Source organism: Natator depressus, chromosome 10 (assembly GCF_965152275.1).
Source record: "Natator depressus isolate rNatDep1 chromosome 10, rNatDep2.hap1, whole genome shotgun sequence".
In the NCBI taxonomy this organism is placed as follows: Eukaryota; Metazoa; Chordata; order Testudines; family Cheloniidae; genus Natator; species Natator depressus.
The window spans coordinates 60,048,031-60,065,641 of NC_134243.1; the positions used below are offsets into that span (position 1 = coordinate 60,048,031).

A 17,611-nucleotide genomic window follows, 5' to 3' on the forward strand; every position below is an offset into this window, starting at 1 on the left:
AAAGGAGACAAAGGGCATATTCAGGAGAAAAAGCATGTGTGGAATGCAGAGGGGGGATGGGGGAGAAGATGGGGTCAGAGAGAGAGTTATAGAGAGCTCTGCAATTGAGTAGACAGGGAATGAAGGGCGGCAGGAGTGGGGAGGGGCTGGAGGGGTTGGGGGGGATGGGGTGGGGACCAGTGCTGAAATCAAGAAGTGAGGAATAGGCCAAGACAAGCCATTGCCAGAGCATGGACTATCATCTTGGCAGAAGGAATGGAAAGGAAGGGATGAATATTGGAAATGCTGTGGAGAAAGACACAGCAGGATTTGGCAATGGCCTGGATATAAGAGAAGTAGGAAAGAAAAGGATATGCTATACATCATGAACAACAGTTAGGATATAAACTGATAGAAAAATGTTTTGAAAGCATGAAATGGCCAAGAGTCCTCATACTGAGAAATTTTAATGGCCTATATATGGAAAGGAAGAACTAGAAGGAGGTAATGAAGAATTGGTTTGATCTCTATATGCGCATCAACTAACATAGCTGATATCAGACCTGAAGCCAAATTAAGAGGCACATCCAAATAAGTGGGTCTAATATACACCTTTTGTCTAGCACCCTTGGTATGTAAGTTAGATCACCAGACTCTCGTACACTCACGTCCAAATACCAACTTGCATCTTACCATTACCATCTGTGAATTTGGTCCACTCAGGGTACAGGAATCTATGCAGGTGTTATTTGCATGCTAAATTCTGAGAGAGAAGGGCATAGAAGAAAAAGCAGCTAACAGGAAGGTGTATGAAAGTATTAGTTAAAGTAGGACACCATCTATTTTAACTTGTGCTTTTTTTTATACCTTCTCTCAGCTCCTTGGTATGTAAGTTACAACAACCTAGTCTTATACTCACTTGCGCATTCCCCGTTATCCCCACCCCCAGACTAATGAGCAACTTATACATCACCTCTGAATTTGGCCTCGGGTCTTAAATAATAAAAACAATTATACAAGATGTTATAATAGCAGAAACTCTGAAAAGTAGTGATGGGAAGCATGTTGGGATTAGAATTAAACAACAATTAAAATGTTCAGTGAAAAGTCATGGGGGTGACTAAAGCTGCCTGTTGTGATGACATAAAGGAAAGAGGTCTGTTGAACAACTAAGACAGCAGTGAAGTTTAGAGACACTTGCAACCTCCTGGAACACATGGGTTGGTGGAGAAGAGAGCTGAAGTGCAGCCAGGACCCCCATTTTCCCACTGCCTGCTGGACCTTTGCAATCGTGCCTCCTCTGAGAGCACCATCACTATCTAGGGGCAGATGGGCCCTGCCGCCCCACCCATCCTCTAGCCAGGAAGATGCCAGTAACTTATTCTAGCAGCCTCTGGACAGCGGTGATACCTCAGACTCCTTCTCCTTCAATTGGTACAGATATTCTTTCCCCTCTATTGATTGGCTGTGTTTCCTCCTCACAAATCTTTTGCTGTCAATCGCAATCTCACTGACCTCCATATTCCTCCTCACCCTTTCTGCCTGCTTCTTTTCTCTTCTATGCCTCCTACTTCACAATGTCTGCAATCTTGTTTTAGGTGTTTCTTATTAATTGATCCCCTCCTGCCTTTCCTTTTTGCCCCACACCTGGCCCATTATACATTTCATGTAGGTATGTAAATAAATCTCAAAATAAATGCCCACCCCTAACAAACAAAACAAACACAAACACAACACAACCATGGAACTTATATGAGGTTTGCCAATCACTCAGCTTGCACAGTGCATCCCTTTCCATCCACCTTTTGTCTGTTTAGGACTCAGTTCTGCAACTGATAGCATGTGGGTGTCCTGGAACGCCAATGTAGAGCTCCATTGAAGTCAATGAGGCCTCACACATAGGCAGATGATATTAGTTGCAGGACTGGGGCCTCCGATTGTAAACTGTTTGGGGGAGGGACTAAAAATAATAGAGTCAAAGTATTTAACAAAAAAGATAACAAGAGTAAATGGAATTAAAATAATTATCTGTGATCACTGGGAAATTATTGAAATACATAAAAAGCAAGTATGCCTACAACAGGACAGCTGTGGCCTTGAGGGGCAGGAGAAAATGGCAGTGACTGGGGCCTAAATGGATATTCTCACTATAAGCGGAAGGCAGCATTCAAAGAACTTAGATATATTTTCTCAGAGAGCAATGTGAGATGTTCAGAGGCTTTGCCATTGCAACAGAGCAGATAATTAGACAATTAAAAATATTAAAAGTTGACAGTGCACTAGGCCCACAAGAATTATACTACAGAAATGTGAAATTAACAAGGGTAGTGGGAAGGTCCTTAGCAAAGGTTCTGAAGCATTCACCTAAAGACAAGATGAAATACCAGAACATTTGAAGGTGCCTAGTAGACAGGCCTTGCCATAATTAAGCAAGGAACAAGAAAAAGATTCACAACATTGTAGATTGGTGTATAAACCCACATGTACACATACTCATGAGAGAGAGACAGTTCCTCCCCCATGGATCCAAGCTTTCCCTCATCAGTTAAAAAAAACCCTTATCTCATTCCTCCCTCCATTTCCTCTGAGCTCTCAGGCCCTCTGCTTCCTTCTTTTTCCAGATATTATAACCTCTCCCCACTGTGATAGATGCTCTGAAGTCTCCCTCCCAGTAGCTAAAGTAACTGGCTCGGTGTGTGTGTAAAATGAGTGTAATTTGCACTAATTCAGCATTCTGCTGGGCCAAATTCAACTCAGCTATAAGGGATGGGGAAGAAAGCAAATGGGAATAGTTTCCTCTCATACCAGGGCTTAATTTGACCCATGAAAGTGCTGGGCATGATGTGGGTCAATGTTAAAGTAGAGAAGCATGTTTTATCTGACACCTACCAGCTAATTACTTTTCCTGCTATGTTTCAGAGTAGCAGCCGTGTTTGTCTGTATCCACAAAAAGAAAAGGAGTACTTGTGGCACCTTAGAGACTAACAAATTTATTTGAGCATTAGCTTTCATGAGCTACAGCTCACTTCATCGGATGCAGGCAGTGGAAAATACAGTGGGGAGATTTATATACATGGAGAACATGAAACAATGGGTGTTACCATACACACTGTAACAAGAGTGATCAGGTAAGGTGAGCTATTACCAGCAGGAGAGCAGGGGGAGGGGGAGACCTTTTGTAGTGATAATCAAGGTGGGCCATTTGCAGCAGTTGACAAGAACATCTGAGGAACAGTGGGGGTGGGGGGCATAAACATGGGGAAATAGTTTTACTTTGTGTAATGACCCATCCACTCCCAGTCTCTATTCAAGCCTAAGTTAATTGTATCCAGTTTGCAAATTAATTCCAATTCAGCAGTCTCTCGCTGGAGTCTGTTTTTGAAGTTTTTTTGTTGAAGAATTGCCACTTTTAGGTCTGTAAGCGAGTGCCCAAAGAGATTGAAGTGTTCTCCGACTGGTTTTTGAATGTTATAATTCTTGACATCTGATTTGTGTCCATTTATTCTGTTATGTAGAGACTGTCCAGTTTGCCCAATGTACATGGCAGAGGGGCATTGCTGGCACATGATGGCGTATATCACATTGGTAGATGTGCAGGTGAACAAGCCTCTGATAGTGTGGCTGATGTGATTAGGCCCTATGATGGTATCCCCTGAATAGATATGTGGACACAGTTGGAAATGGGCTTTATCTCAAGGATAGGTTCCTGGGTTAGTGGTTTTGTTGTGTGGTGTGTGGTTGCTGGTATTTGCTTCAGGTTGGGGGGCTGTCTGTAAGCAAGGACTGGCCTGTCTTCCAAGATCTGTGAGAGTGATGGGTCGTCCTTCAGGAAAGGTTGTAGATGCTTGATGATGCATTGGAGAGTTGGGGGCTGAAGGTGATGGCTAGTGGCATTCTGTTATTTTCTTTGTTGGGCCTGTCCTGTAGTAGGTAACTTCTGGGTACTTTTCTGGCTCTGTCAATCTGTTTCTTCACTTCAGCAGATGGGTACTGTATTGTAAGAACGCTTGATAGAGATCTTGTAAGTGTTTGTCTCTGTCTGAGGGGTTGGAGCAAATGCGGTTGTATCGTAGAGCTTGGCTGTAGACAATGGATCATATGGTGTGGTCTGGATGAAAGCTGGAGGCATGTAGGTAAGCATAGTGATATATTACCCCTCCCACTCTGAATATATAAAGTACACTTGCTTCTCAGACCCAACGGAATGTCAAATCAGTGTGAGTTACATCGCTTTGGCTCTGACCTAATTACTCATACCTGATGTTTTACTTACTTGACCATTTAAGTTGCAAGTGATTTTGGCCAAGCTACTTCCCTCATCAACTTTAATGTATGTCATGCTTTCAGATATGGTATTAGCACCAGCCCCTTTCTTTCTGAACTCAATGTACAGTAACTTAGTAAGTGTTCCTATTAGCCAAAATTCATAGAATCGTAGGACTAGAGGGGACCTTGAGAGGTCATCTAGACCAGGCCCCTTCACTCATGGCAAGGCTAAGTATTATCTAGACCATCCCTGACAGGTGTTTGCCTAACCTGCTCTTTAAAAAATCTCCAATGATGGAGATTTCACTATCTCCCTAGGCAATTTATTCCAGTGCTTAACCACTCTGACAGTTAGGAAGATTTTTCCGAATGTCCAACCTAAACCTCCATTGCTTCAATTTAAACCCTTTGTTTCTTGTATTATCCTCAGAGGTTAAGAAAACAATTCTTCTCCCTCCTCCTAGTCAGAAACTTTTAATGTACTTGAAAACTGTTGTCATATCCCTTCTCATTCTTCTCTTTTCCAGACTAAACAAGCCCATTTTTTTTCAATCTTTCCTCATAGGTCATGTTTTCTCGATGTTTAATCGTTTTTGTTGCTCTTCTCTGGAGTTTCTCCAATTTGTCCACATCTTTTCCTGAAATGCAGTGCCCAGAACTGGACACAATAATCCAGTTGAGGTCTAATCAGCACAGAGTAGAGCGGAAGAATTACTTCTCATGTCTTGCTTATAACACTCTTGCTAATACATCCTAGAATGATGTTTGCTTTTTTTTTGCAACAGTGTTACACTGTTGACTCTTATTTAGCTTGTGGTCCACTATGATCCCCAGGTCCCTTTCTGCTGTACACCTTCCTAGGCAGGCATTTCCCATTTTGTATGTGTGCAATTGATTGTTCCTTCCTAAATGGAGTACTTTGTATTTGTCCTTATTAAATTTCATCCTAGTTATTTCAGACCATTTCTCCAGTTTGTCCAGATCATTCTTTGAATTATAATCCTATCCTCCAAAGCACTTGCAACCCCTCCCAACTTGGTATCATCCGCAAACTTTATAAGTGTACTCTCTATGCCATTATCTAAATCATTGGATAACGATATTGAACAGAACCAACCCAGAACTGATCCCTGTGGGACCCCACTCATTATGCCCTTCCAGCATGATTGTGAACCACTGATAACTAATCTCTGAGAATGGTTTTCCAACCACTTATGCACCCACTTTATAATAACTCCATTGATGTTGCATTTCCCTAGTTTGTTTATTATTCTCAGCTATTGTCAAATATTAATGTGTTACTTGCTTTAACATGGGATTCAATTACAATCTGTATGTGAACATTTCCACATTTGATTCTGCCATGAAATTTCTAGCTTCAGAGAGAAGTCTTGGGTAAAATCTTCATGATTTGGTCCCATATGTAGTAAAATAATACACAGAGATACCATTGCCCAAAAGTATCACAGACCAATGAGAGAAGATAGGCAACCAGCACACTACCTTACTAAATAACTTTACTATAATATTCGTATCACTCTTAACATATGTCCCAATATCATAAAGGAGGATTTGGTCCATCTGAAGTTTAAAGTGCAGATAAACAAGAATATTTGTAATAACATGGTTTGTGTGTGGTGGAAGTAGCTCCAAAACAGCTTGGAAAGATGCAATTATTGTCAGAAAATAAAATACATCTGGTTTGCCTTGTGAATAAAGCTTTAGACTATTAAAACTGAAAAGAGAAAATTCAAAGCTAGAAAAATGTGAGTAGCTGTTCAGCAATCAGTACCATATTTTATTAGGTAATTTAAAGGTTTCTTCAGGGCACTCACGCCAAGGGGAAAGTGACCAAAAGTAGGTTCTCCACAGGCTAGTTTTCATCATTTAATAGCTAACTAGTTTCAAAACAGGTTCTCTTTCAACTATTAAAAGGTAATTTATGTACTTCTTTGGAGATCTGAATTATATTCTTTGCAATATATATGTATGTGCGTGCGTGCGTGTGTGCGCGCTCTACGGCACAGGGAAAAAGCACCTGAAAGAAAAACAAACTGGCACCCAAATTTACTTAACTCCTTCCAACGATTTTTCTATTAAAAAAAAAAAGTTGATGCCTGATCTTGAAGCATTTGACAGGGCTTTGGTATTAAACCCAGAAACCAGGGTGAGAACGAAAATGGCAACTCAGCTTTAATGAAAGCATTACTACTCAGAGCCACTGTAATAAAGTTCATTCTCCCTTGCCATCTGTTTCTGCAGCACAGACATCAGAGTGTGACCTTTTCATCATCAGAGGTCATCTTGAATATTAAGGTAGGTCCAACAAGGGAATGAAAGCAAGAAAAGGAAGTTTTTACCAATACCTCCACCACCATGTGCTCGCAACTAATTCTTAAGTTCTGCAATACACAGGTATGAAATGAACTAATTTAATCACAATCATTGTTTTTTCCACTTTATCTCAAATTTTATTTTTTCAATAAAGCAGCTAAAAGAAGTATATGATTTTCTTTAAATATTTAACAAGCTAATATGAAGAGGATTTCATACATTACTTTATGAATAATTAAGGAATACTCTCGGAAAGTGAAATAATCGCACTCCAAGGTAATATGGAAACAGGGCCAGACCTTAGGTTTTGCACACTAGTGTTATTCTACTGGAGTCAAAGTCATTATGTCAGTATGAGCTGAGATCTGGCCCACTGGGTTTGATAAGGGTCTTAAATCTTGATATATCTATCCTACTATCATTGCTGTTTTGCTGCTACAAATGTGGGGGTTTTTTATGGGAGAGAAATTTATATAAAAAAAAGGTGACAATGGACTATTGTTTCAGTCAAGTTCTGTGGTTTATGCTGATTTATCAATATACCTGGAATTCTCCCTAAGGAATCAGAACCGTCCCACAGTATAAAGAATTAATAATTTTATATCAAAAAAGTTTCACCCAACAGTCTGGTATCATACTCATGCTACGTCAATGCTTAACCAAGTGACCTTAAGCATATGAAGGGAGACACTGAAATAGCAAGAAACAAGGAAGAAATTAAATTCACATATGTATGAAATTTACACTGTATAATCTTCTTTAAGTCAAATGTAACCAGCAATGACTCCCAAATTTCTCAAAAGATCACTCAAATCATCACCTGCATGAACAGACAACAGAGAAACGTAAAGCTAGGAAGTCTGAGGTAATGCTGGTGGGAAGGTGGAAGTGTTTTGAAAAACTTGCCTCCTTTATTTTCCTTTTATGATGACATTTTTCATCAGATTATTAAATCAGTCAGAAGTCTTGGGGTCCTTTGGACCTCCTCATTGCGACTAGATACCAAAATAGCCCTAATGGTGAAAAATGCCCACATTTGTCCGGGACTAGCCAGAAGATGATTACCTACCTGTCCACAGTGATCCATGCATTTACAGCCTCCCCTAGGATTACTGCAACTCCTTTCTATGAATCAAGCCACACCTATGAAAATGCTCAAGCTGGTACAAAAACCTGTCTTCTTAGTAACAGAGGTTGTTGTGAACACATCACCGCGGTGCTCTCTGTGCTGACTCCACAAATGAATACAAGGTATCTGTCCTGATATTCAAAATCCTCCGTTGGATTGGCCCTAGCCACCTGAAAGATTGCTTCCACTTCAGTGACCATGACCTCCACAGCAGCTACATTCCACTGGAACTTATAATAATGCCAACTAATAGAGAAGGCTCATGACTACAGTAAACAGAACATTCACTGCAGCTGGGTTTAGACTATGGTACTCTCCTGCAAGAGAGAAGAATTACTGTGGCACTAACCACTTTCAGAACTAAATGAAAAACTATTTCTTGTGTCTAGCTTTCTTGGAATACTTTATTCACGCACACACAACCCATCCAATGATTTATGCACCCACACAACAAACACAATCCTGATCAACACTAATCAAACTGTTTGCCCTGAGGAAGCAGATGAATGATTGAAAGACACCTGGATGGGTTTAAATGGCAGATCGCAACTTTATTAATTATACCTTGGGGAGCAGCACAACATTGTTTTCCATTGCCTACACTGGTTCCAGTGCAGGTTAGAGGAACCAAACAGCTCAGAATTGACCCTCTTCCCTGTTCTACTCCACTGACTCAGTTCAGTTGTGAAACACTCCGCATAAAGTGGCATGGAATGAGAAGGGTCACAAGATTGGGTGGGGGAAACTTCAGTCCTGAAAGACTTCCAGCTCTTTCCCACCGTGTGCAAGGTCCAGCTGTGCCATCCTGAGTCTCATTTACCTCTGGCAGTTGGCTCTTTTAGCCACTGGTCACCGGACACTGGTCACAAGTTATAACCAGTCAGTAATCATAACAGCATTATAGGAACATCAAATCCTATCATTTCTAACCCAACTGTGCCTCCGGGAGTCAGCAAGGAAGGCAAAACCCCCACCGGATTACATGCCAATTTGGCCCAACAGGTAAAATTCCTTCCTTATCCCTAAAAAGAGTGATTGGTCAGACCTGTAGTATCATAAGCAACACACCTTGTAATTTACAACTAAGGAGAGGGAGGCCAAGGTAAGAGGTTTAGAAAAGCCTTTTCTTTAGAAAAGAAATTTAGTTTAAATTGTGAGGGGAGGGCAAACAGCACCCAATCAGCTGGCTTCATTCCCCGTTGCCTAGCCAATAGTTAAGCAGAGAATCAAAGACGGTGTTGGGGGTGAGGGGGAGCCTCCTCCCTGCCACATTTATGTTTTGGATTTTTTTCATTCCCTGCTGTCCAGTCAAAGGGCCTCCCTCATTAAAGGTTATAAGAGGATATTGTCCCACAGTCTGAGAAGGGAGATAGGGTGTGTAAGAGACTGTTATAGTTATCTCTATTTTAAAAATACTTAGGAGGCATTCAGATAATATGGTGATTAGGGGCTAGTTGATACTTATATATACAGATGGTATTCAATCTATGTCTACCAGCCTATCTTGGCAACTAATCTGGACTTTTTTTTCCCCACCAAAGGGCTTCATGCTTTGTGTGAAAGATTCATGCTAACAGACCAAAAATAAACACAAGGCTGCAAAGTAATTCATGGAAAGTGAGTCTAACCCATCATAAGCTGTAAAAGCTCATCTCAGTTTTGAAGAGTAAAAATGGGAACTAAAACCCTGTGAGAGATTTGTTATATAGTTTCAGGTCCTGATTCAGATTTATCCCAAGGCCCCTTTATACTGATGTGTAAAGGAGCTTCTAACTGTAAATGAGAGCAAAGACCTCAGATTCCAAGAGTTTATATCAGTTATATTTTCTAGTTAAGTGATGTCAATGAAAAGGTATATTACCTCAGTGATCGCAAAGGAAGGATCAATATATAAAAAATGATTGAAGCCCCTGGATAAGAATGTTGGTTTTTACACTGTGATACTTTATAGAGAAATAAAATGACATTTATATACAGGATATTGCTAAAGTAAAGTAAATTTCCATTTTTCTGAATTTCTACAAAATGATTTACAATACAATATTACACACACACACACACACAACACACACACACACTCTGTTAAAAGAACATTATCAAGTTTGCAAAGTGAAACACTCAAATATCAGGAAATGCCAGAATTAAGACTACCTGCTCTTGGTTCCAGGGCCCAGACCACGGCAACCCAGAGCTACAATTTAAAGGAAAGTCCTATTCAGCCCCAAGCTGGAGCATGCCCAGTTGAAACAGAATTTTGGGGGAATTTAGCTGTGAAGCTCTAGCAAGTCTCTACTGAGCATGTGCAATCTGGAATTTTTTAAAATCTTATAAACTTGACCACATTTGGGGACGGGTTTGCTCAGGGACTACAAAAACCATATCGCTGGCACAAAAGCCATCCTCCTGCCAAAGTGCAATTCCTTGCTTCAAAGTTTGGAGACTTCTCAAAACAAAAAAGTCGCCAGAATTTTGTAACCTGGGCAAAATAACATTTTTTCCTAGCCTTGTTTTTGTAAGCGACTGAATGAATTTGGCTGAATTTTTTCAAAAATATACAGCCTGAGGCAGACACCCAGCATGGAAAATTTCAGCCCAAATAGTTAAAAGTTGTTAAAGTTACGAGCAACTGAAAAATAGGGTTTTAATAACGGGAAGTGTTGCGCGGCTGAAAACAAGCCATTTGAGATTGATTACTCAGGCAGAATTCTCTTATTACATCTTACTTGCTGTTCATTCTAAGCCAACACTGTGTTTTCCAGTGGGGACAAAAGAGAAGGTGCAGAGACTGGGAAAGCAGATGGGGAGTTTCCCCAGAAATAGGGCCTGGAAAAAACAGATTTTCTACATGACGTAATATCAAATACACAGCATAGCTCTTGCTACACTGCACAGAAAGTTGATTTATTTTGGAAAAACAAGTTTTTTCCAAATTGTCCAAATAATTCAAAATCAATTTAAATCAAGGTCAATTTCAAGATGCTGAACATACTCAACTTCCATTAAGGATCCTATACACCACATGAGAAGGTGCTCTGTGCCTGGCAGGATTGGGCCTTAAGTTATCTGCTTGTTTCCATTTGTAACTGGAAGCTTTCTAATTTAAACACTTTTTAAAAAGGATACGTATATATTTTAATTTCTAGTTATTTTAAAATTATTATTCAACAGATGGCTATTTTCATAAACCATATCCTCATTTAGGATTAACATCTTGCTCATAAAGCAGCATTTCTAATTTGCAATTAAAGGTCAGCATGAAATGTGACAATTGTGAAATCCTTTAGACTATGACATTTCAGAACATTCACTGGTATAAAAGCACTTACCATAGCCTTACAAATCCAGTGGTGATATGGAAGAAATTAGAGAGAATATTAATAATTAGGGAGATTTACTATCTGAAAGCTGTCAAACAATGATATGTACATTGATCAGTGTCAAAGCAGCTGAGCAGCAAGCATTTCTAGCATTATTATTTCCACATTTCTGAAGGATTCGCAGATAATCGTATTGACACATGTAAAAATACTTAATGGCATTCTTTCATTTCCCATCTGATATTCCATAATTCATTTTTTCCTGTTTGTAGGCACATGAGTGACATTTATGCATACAGTTATTTACAATAGTAATAAAAAAAGACAGGTATTAGTTTAATCACCACATTACTAAGGGATACAGTCATTTCTGAGCCAGCAGTGATATCTTTCACTAGGAAAATATTTTTAAAGAGCTCTGCAGCTATCATCTAATGTTCAATTAAAAAAAGATGAATCTGGTTTTTGATGACATAGTAGAAGCACCATGTTTTTGGTAGAGCTTAGTTATTTTCAACTGTCTCTGTATTTTCAAATAGCATGTTCATTCTGAAGCTGATTCTCCAGGATACTGGGTTTCTCTGACAGGGTGCTAAGCCCCCTCTCAATTGACAAAGACTTCAGTGGCTTTGATAGTGGTCAGGATCTCACAGAATGTACTCATTGCCTTTTCAGGGCCTCTGTATCTCACTCTTCTCTATGTGTGCCTAGCAATGTCATCTACCAAACTTGAAATTTTTGCTATTTATTTATTCTTTTAGGGCAATAATTTCATACCTGATTAGTTAAAGAAAGAAGTAATGGCTGGAATTTTTGAACCTAGCAATTAAAGCCAACATTTAGGCACCTAAGTTGAAATGATCTTCAAAGTTGCTGAGCATCTGCAGCGCACATACATTTAAATGCCTAAATATGGATTTCAGGTTCCCAGATTTGAAAATTTTGGCCATTACTTTCTATTCTTTAGAGATTAATTCTCCAGACTACAACATTGGGTCCACAGTTTCTTCTATTAGTATTAATGCAGTCACCAGCATTATAATAAACAGTAATTTACAAATCAAGAATCCTGAGATTTTTTAATTTGGCAGAGATGAGCAAATTACTGTCACTTTATCATTGATCTGAAAAAGTTCACTTTTTCCCCCTGTGAATTTCAATCATTAAATTTTCCTGATTTCAATACATCACATTTCTGATTTACTGAAATGTTTCATGAATTTCTTTAGTAAACAATTCATGGTTTGTGGTGCTAACCAATACATATGTTAGGCATAGGGTGCACCATATATCCAGCATGTGGGCAATGATGTTAACACTTTTGCTCACTTATACCAAGAGATAGATATCCCACTCTACAAAGCTAAACATAGCTTTTGGCGTTAGTGAATATGAGACTTGTCAAAGACAAGATACATGATCTGCCCTTGGTACAAGCTTAGGAGATGCCTTCTCAACGATTAGTACCTAGAAAACTGTGTCCAAAACAAAAGATAAGTGGAGTATCCCATGGTATAAGAGAAACAAATTGGAATTGGGGGTTGAATCTTCAATGGCATATAAAGGGGTTTATAACTGTCAAAAAAACCTATTATAAAAATACAGGTGATCTTGAGGGTGTATCTTGGAAGCAGACCTGTGGAAAGTGAATATGCTGCAAGATAAGAATTGCTTCCCAAAAGGAGGGTACATTTGTCTCCTTTTTGTATTGCACTGCTTTGTTTTTACGCAATAAATTTGGCTACGCTCGGTTATTTGGTCTCTTAAATATTTTTAATAATGAACCATAAGTGTTGTCAATCAGTTGACTATATATTTTAATCAACAGTGGATTGTCCACGATATGTTTCAGAGTAACAGCCATGTTAGTCTGTATTCGCAAAAAGAAAAGGAGTACTTGTGGCACCTTAGAGACTAACCAATTTATTTGAGCATGAGCTTTCGTAAGCTACAGCTCACTTCATCGGATGCATACTGTGGAAACTGCAGAAGACATTATATACACAGAGACCATGAAACAATACCTCCTCCCACCCCACTCTCCTGCTGGTAATAGCTTATCTAAAGTGATCATCAAGTTGGGCCATTTCCAGCACAAATCCAGGATTTCTCACCCCCCCCCAAACTCACTCTCCTGAGGGGTCACTTTGGATGGGCTATTACCAGCAGGAGAGTGAGTTGGGGGTGGGGGCGGAGGGTGAGAAAACCTGGATTTGTGCTGGAAATGGCCCAACTTGATGATCACTTTAGATAAGCTATTACCAGCAGGAGAGTGGGGTGGGAGGAGGTATTGTTTCATGGTCTCTGTGTATATAATGTCTTCTGCAGTTTCCACAGTATGCATCCGATGAAGTGAGCTGTAGCTCACGAAAGCTCATGCTCAAATAAATTGGTCTGTCCACGATATGTCATTATCATTATTCCTCATTAAAAGGTACATAATTCTGCTTTAAAAGAAACCATTCTTGTGACATCTGAAATAGTGCAGTTATTTCCCAGTTCAGAAAATAACTGTGGTATCTGAAGTAATACAATGTGGTAACTTGGTTAAAGTTAACCTTTTAATAACTACTGTTAAACCTATTTATTTCAGCAGATGCCACTCATTTATGAAACTTGAGGAATTGTTCATGAGGCTCTTCAAGGAAACTTGAATAGCAATTAATATTGTTCAGAGCTGAAAGATTTCTACTTAACCTCGACTAAACTGAAACTCGCCATAAATCAGAGGTCACAGAATTAAAATTCTTTTCCCCTTGCTGGCGTGATTTTTTGCCTAGATTACTATTGCTAAGTAATAAGGGTTGCTAAGGTAACAGATCCCATCATGTTATAATAAAACTATAGATAAATCTTTAAATCATTTTAAATATAGGATTTTAAAACATGTCTGTTTTTCCTCTTTCACTTGCACAGTAAGTCAAACAAATCGGTATCCCAAGCACTGAATAACAGCTGTGTTCATTAGCTATTTTGGCATTATGTTGAATAGTTTATTACCCATATGGTACACACAGATGCACGCTCAGGTATTATCTGATTCTATTAATAATTTCAGCTCAAATCAAATGTAGATATTAAGTGAAATATAATCATATTTAGTAGCTCATAATTACCAGATCTTACTTTGGTCTAGATCATGGGTAGGCAAATGTTTTGGCCCAAGAGCCAAATAGAAATTATATGGCGGGCCATGAATGCCCATAAAATTGGGGTTGGGGTGCAGGAGGGGGTGAAGGCTCTGCAGTGGGGCCAGAAATGAGGAGTTCAGGGTGTGGCAGGAGGCTCCAGGCTGGGGTGGGGGAGGGCTCCGGCTGGGGGTGCAGGCTCTTGGGTGGGGCTGGGAATGAGGAGTTTGGGGTATAGGAGGGTGCTCCAGGCTGGGACCAAGGAGTTCAGAGGGCAGGAGAGGGATCAGGGCTGGGACAGGGGGTTGGTGTGCACGGGGGTGGGGTAAGGGCTCCGACTGGGGGTGCAGGCTCTGGGGTGGGGCTGGGGATGAGGAATTTGGGGTGCAGAAGGGTGCTCTGGGCTGGGATCAAGGGGTTTGGAGGGCAGAAGGGGGATCAGGGATGGGGCACAGGGAGAGGCTCAGGGGTGCAGGCTCCAGGTGGCGCTTACCTCAAGTGTCTCCTGGAAGCAACAGCATGTGTCCCCTCCGGCTCCAATGCGGAGGTGCAGCCAAGCAGTTCTGCGCACTGCCCCGTCCAGAAGCACCACCCCCACAGCTCCCATTGGCTGCGGTTTCAATAGGAGCTGCGGGGGTGATGCTTGGGGCGGGGGCAGCGTGCAGAGAGGAGCCCCCTAGCTGCCCCTACACGTAGGAGCTGGAGGGAGGACATGCCGCTACTTCCGGGAACCACATGGAGTGGCCCCCAACCCTGCTCTCTGGCTGGAGCACCGGAGCACCGAAGTGGGGCATGCCCCAGTCCCCGCTCCCCAGCAGCAGCTCGAGGGCAGGATTAAAATGGCTGGTGGGCTGGATCTGGCCCCCGGGCCATAGTTTGCCCACCCTGGTCTAGATCCATCTTCCTAGACCCTGTTTTCCATATAACAGTTGCAGGGTACACAGTTAATCACAAACACAGTAGCCATTACATGAAAGAGCTAGAGATAATTTTCCAATGAATCAATAGTTTTTTGGTATCAGAGGTTACTCACCACATCTCGAACGATGGGAAAACTTTTCTTTCTACGCAGGTCTGGCATGCTGTCAATTCCATACAGTCCACGGCCAGGCCTTAAGGGAACATAAAGGGGGAGGGGGGGAAAGGCTTGAGTTTAGGAGTTTGCATCTTTAAGGACATTGTTTGTTTACAGTATTCCCTGCTACAATATGACTAATCTGTGCATATGTACCACCGACAGACCTCTGACACTTAATGCATGCGCCTCTACTGCATGAGCTAAAAGCCAACTGACTGTTAGCTAAGGCTGTAGAGCAGACTCATTTGCTCGCTCTCTCTCTCTCTCTCTCTAAGTGGTCTCGGTGCCACTAGATGGGACAGAACACCACACCCAGGAGGTGTGTGGGTTACACATAGTTAAAAGCAAAATTAACATTCTAATGGCTGACAGCAGCAGTAATTTTTCAAATTTATGAAAAGTAAGTTTTAGTGAACAGAGGCATGGACTGAGAGTCAGGACTCTTGATCTCTTCCTAGCTCTCCCCTTGAGAAGCTGGATACATTAAGCAAAACAATTAACTTCTGTGCCCCATTTTACCCAGTTGTATGGCGAGTATCGTAATAGTTCACCACAACACAGAGTGTGGTAAGGCTTAATCAATTATAGTTGTAAACATTTGGGGCTTTGAAATCCTACATACCAAACGGTATTGAAATGCGGGCTGTTGTCATTCAGACAGTACAACTATATAAAGAATTCTGAGTATATGCAATAAAATCTTTCGATGTGTTAGCATGGGACTGCAGAAAACACAATATCTAATGCAGTAAATAATTCTGACTGTAACTTTTTCATGTTGATTTATTGGCCATATCATTAGTATTTGGAGTGTTTTCTTATGCTCAGTTTGATATCTCTATTCACGCAAACATTTAAACCTTGTATATACACATGTATATCAGAATGTACCTTAAAAAAATTACAGGAAAAGCCCATGGCCACTTCATACATGCAGTACAAAACTGGTGTGGGTAGATTGCATAAGACAAAGGGGGATGTTTTGACCACAGGATGTGCTTAGATTGAAGGATAACAGATACACAAAAATGAACTGCCAAAGGGCAATTAGAGAAAAACAGGAAAGTCCGCAAAAGATCCTATGCAAAGCAAAGGGTCTGGTTAAGCATGCTTTATTAGTGCATGATCAGTGGCAACAAACCAACTAGAAAAGAGAAATAACAACATGAAAATAGTGAGGACAGCAAAAGTTACGCCAACTGAAGTTTATGCATGTATATGGAGAATTGCACAAGATATGTAATATTCATAATTCTTAATGGTGATTGGAACAGAATTAATGAAAATGTAATTTGAATGTGTACAAAATGTGGTAAATTGTAAGGGGCAATCAAACTACCATAGGAGAAATCAATCATGATCTGCCTACGTGCCAGGAGAAAGTCACTATCTTTTTTGGTATGTCTGTTATTCCTTACTTTAATAGTAATTGTAATCACAAGGCAAGCTTTTGGTTCAAATAAAAGGTTAGAAATTAATAAACCAGGACCAAGTGTGTGGCATTCTCACCCAACAAAGCCACAATCAGGCTTTCTGTAAAACAGGGTGGATTTGTAACCAACACTGAAATGAAGTGTAAGTCAAAAGAATGGGCAGGTGCACATGAATGACAAATTAATTCTGTGCTGTTTCTATGAATAGCAAATTAATTTGAAATTATTGGAAACTTAAAATAAAGTGGGTCTATTATCTTGTGTGACAGGATTCCTTTGTTCAGAAACCTCATCAAGGTGAATGGGCTTGGCCACCAATAATTTTTGTTATGAAAATAATAAGTTGCACTAGTCTGGGGGATGGGAACTGTCCTTTCCTGGTAAAGTCTAATTTTTCACCTGAACTTGAATAAAAGATCTAAGAATGGTAACAGACATTTATGCCTTTAGACTAATCATTAACCCAAGCCCTATTCAACTTCTTTCCTTTTAACTGGTCTCAAAATATGCCAGATTAGTATACTGCACTTCTACAATTCAGAACATATCATGCAACGCCTAGATAATACTAAAAATCAAATAACATGATTCCCTAACTGATCTGGCCATGGGTGGATTTATTTTTGTGTGCTTAGTTTTATTAACGTACAGTGAATTTCCAACTATAGATACGGATATGGAATATTCAAGATTTCCATGTCCTGCTAGCACAAGCCCCGCTGCTTCTGAAACCACGTATCCTACTATGAGAAAGAGCTTCTTCAGCTTCTTCTACCTAGTACCTTCTACCTACCTACCTTCTTCTACTAAGTACTGTTCGAAGGATTTTCTGGGGGGAAAAATAGGTTCAGTTGGACTTTTGGATGAATAGGAGAAATGCATCCTATTTAACCTGTGACAAATGGTTTAACCCATTGAGATCTTGCCTGGTACACAGTAAGGAATCT

The 17,611-nt window shown here is 40.3% G+C and overlaps 1 protein-coding gene across 1 annotated transcript in view; it reads right to left on the minus strand.

Moving 5' to 3' along the window:
- Positions 1-17,611, minus strand: part of UNC13C (unc-13 homolog C) — a 397,169-nt gene that overhangs the window by 274,575 nt on the left and 104,983 nt on the right. The window contains exon 5 of the mRNA XM_074966314.1: positions 15,187-15,265. Within this exon, the coding sequence (XP_074822415.1) occupies positions 15,187-15,265 (79 nt within the window). The remainder of the gene's footprint in view (positions 1-15,186; positions 15,266-17,611) is intronic.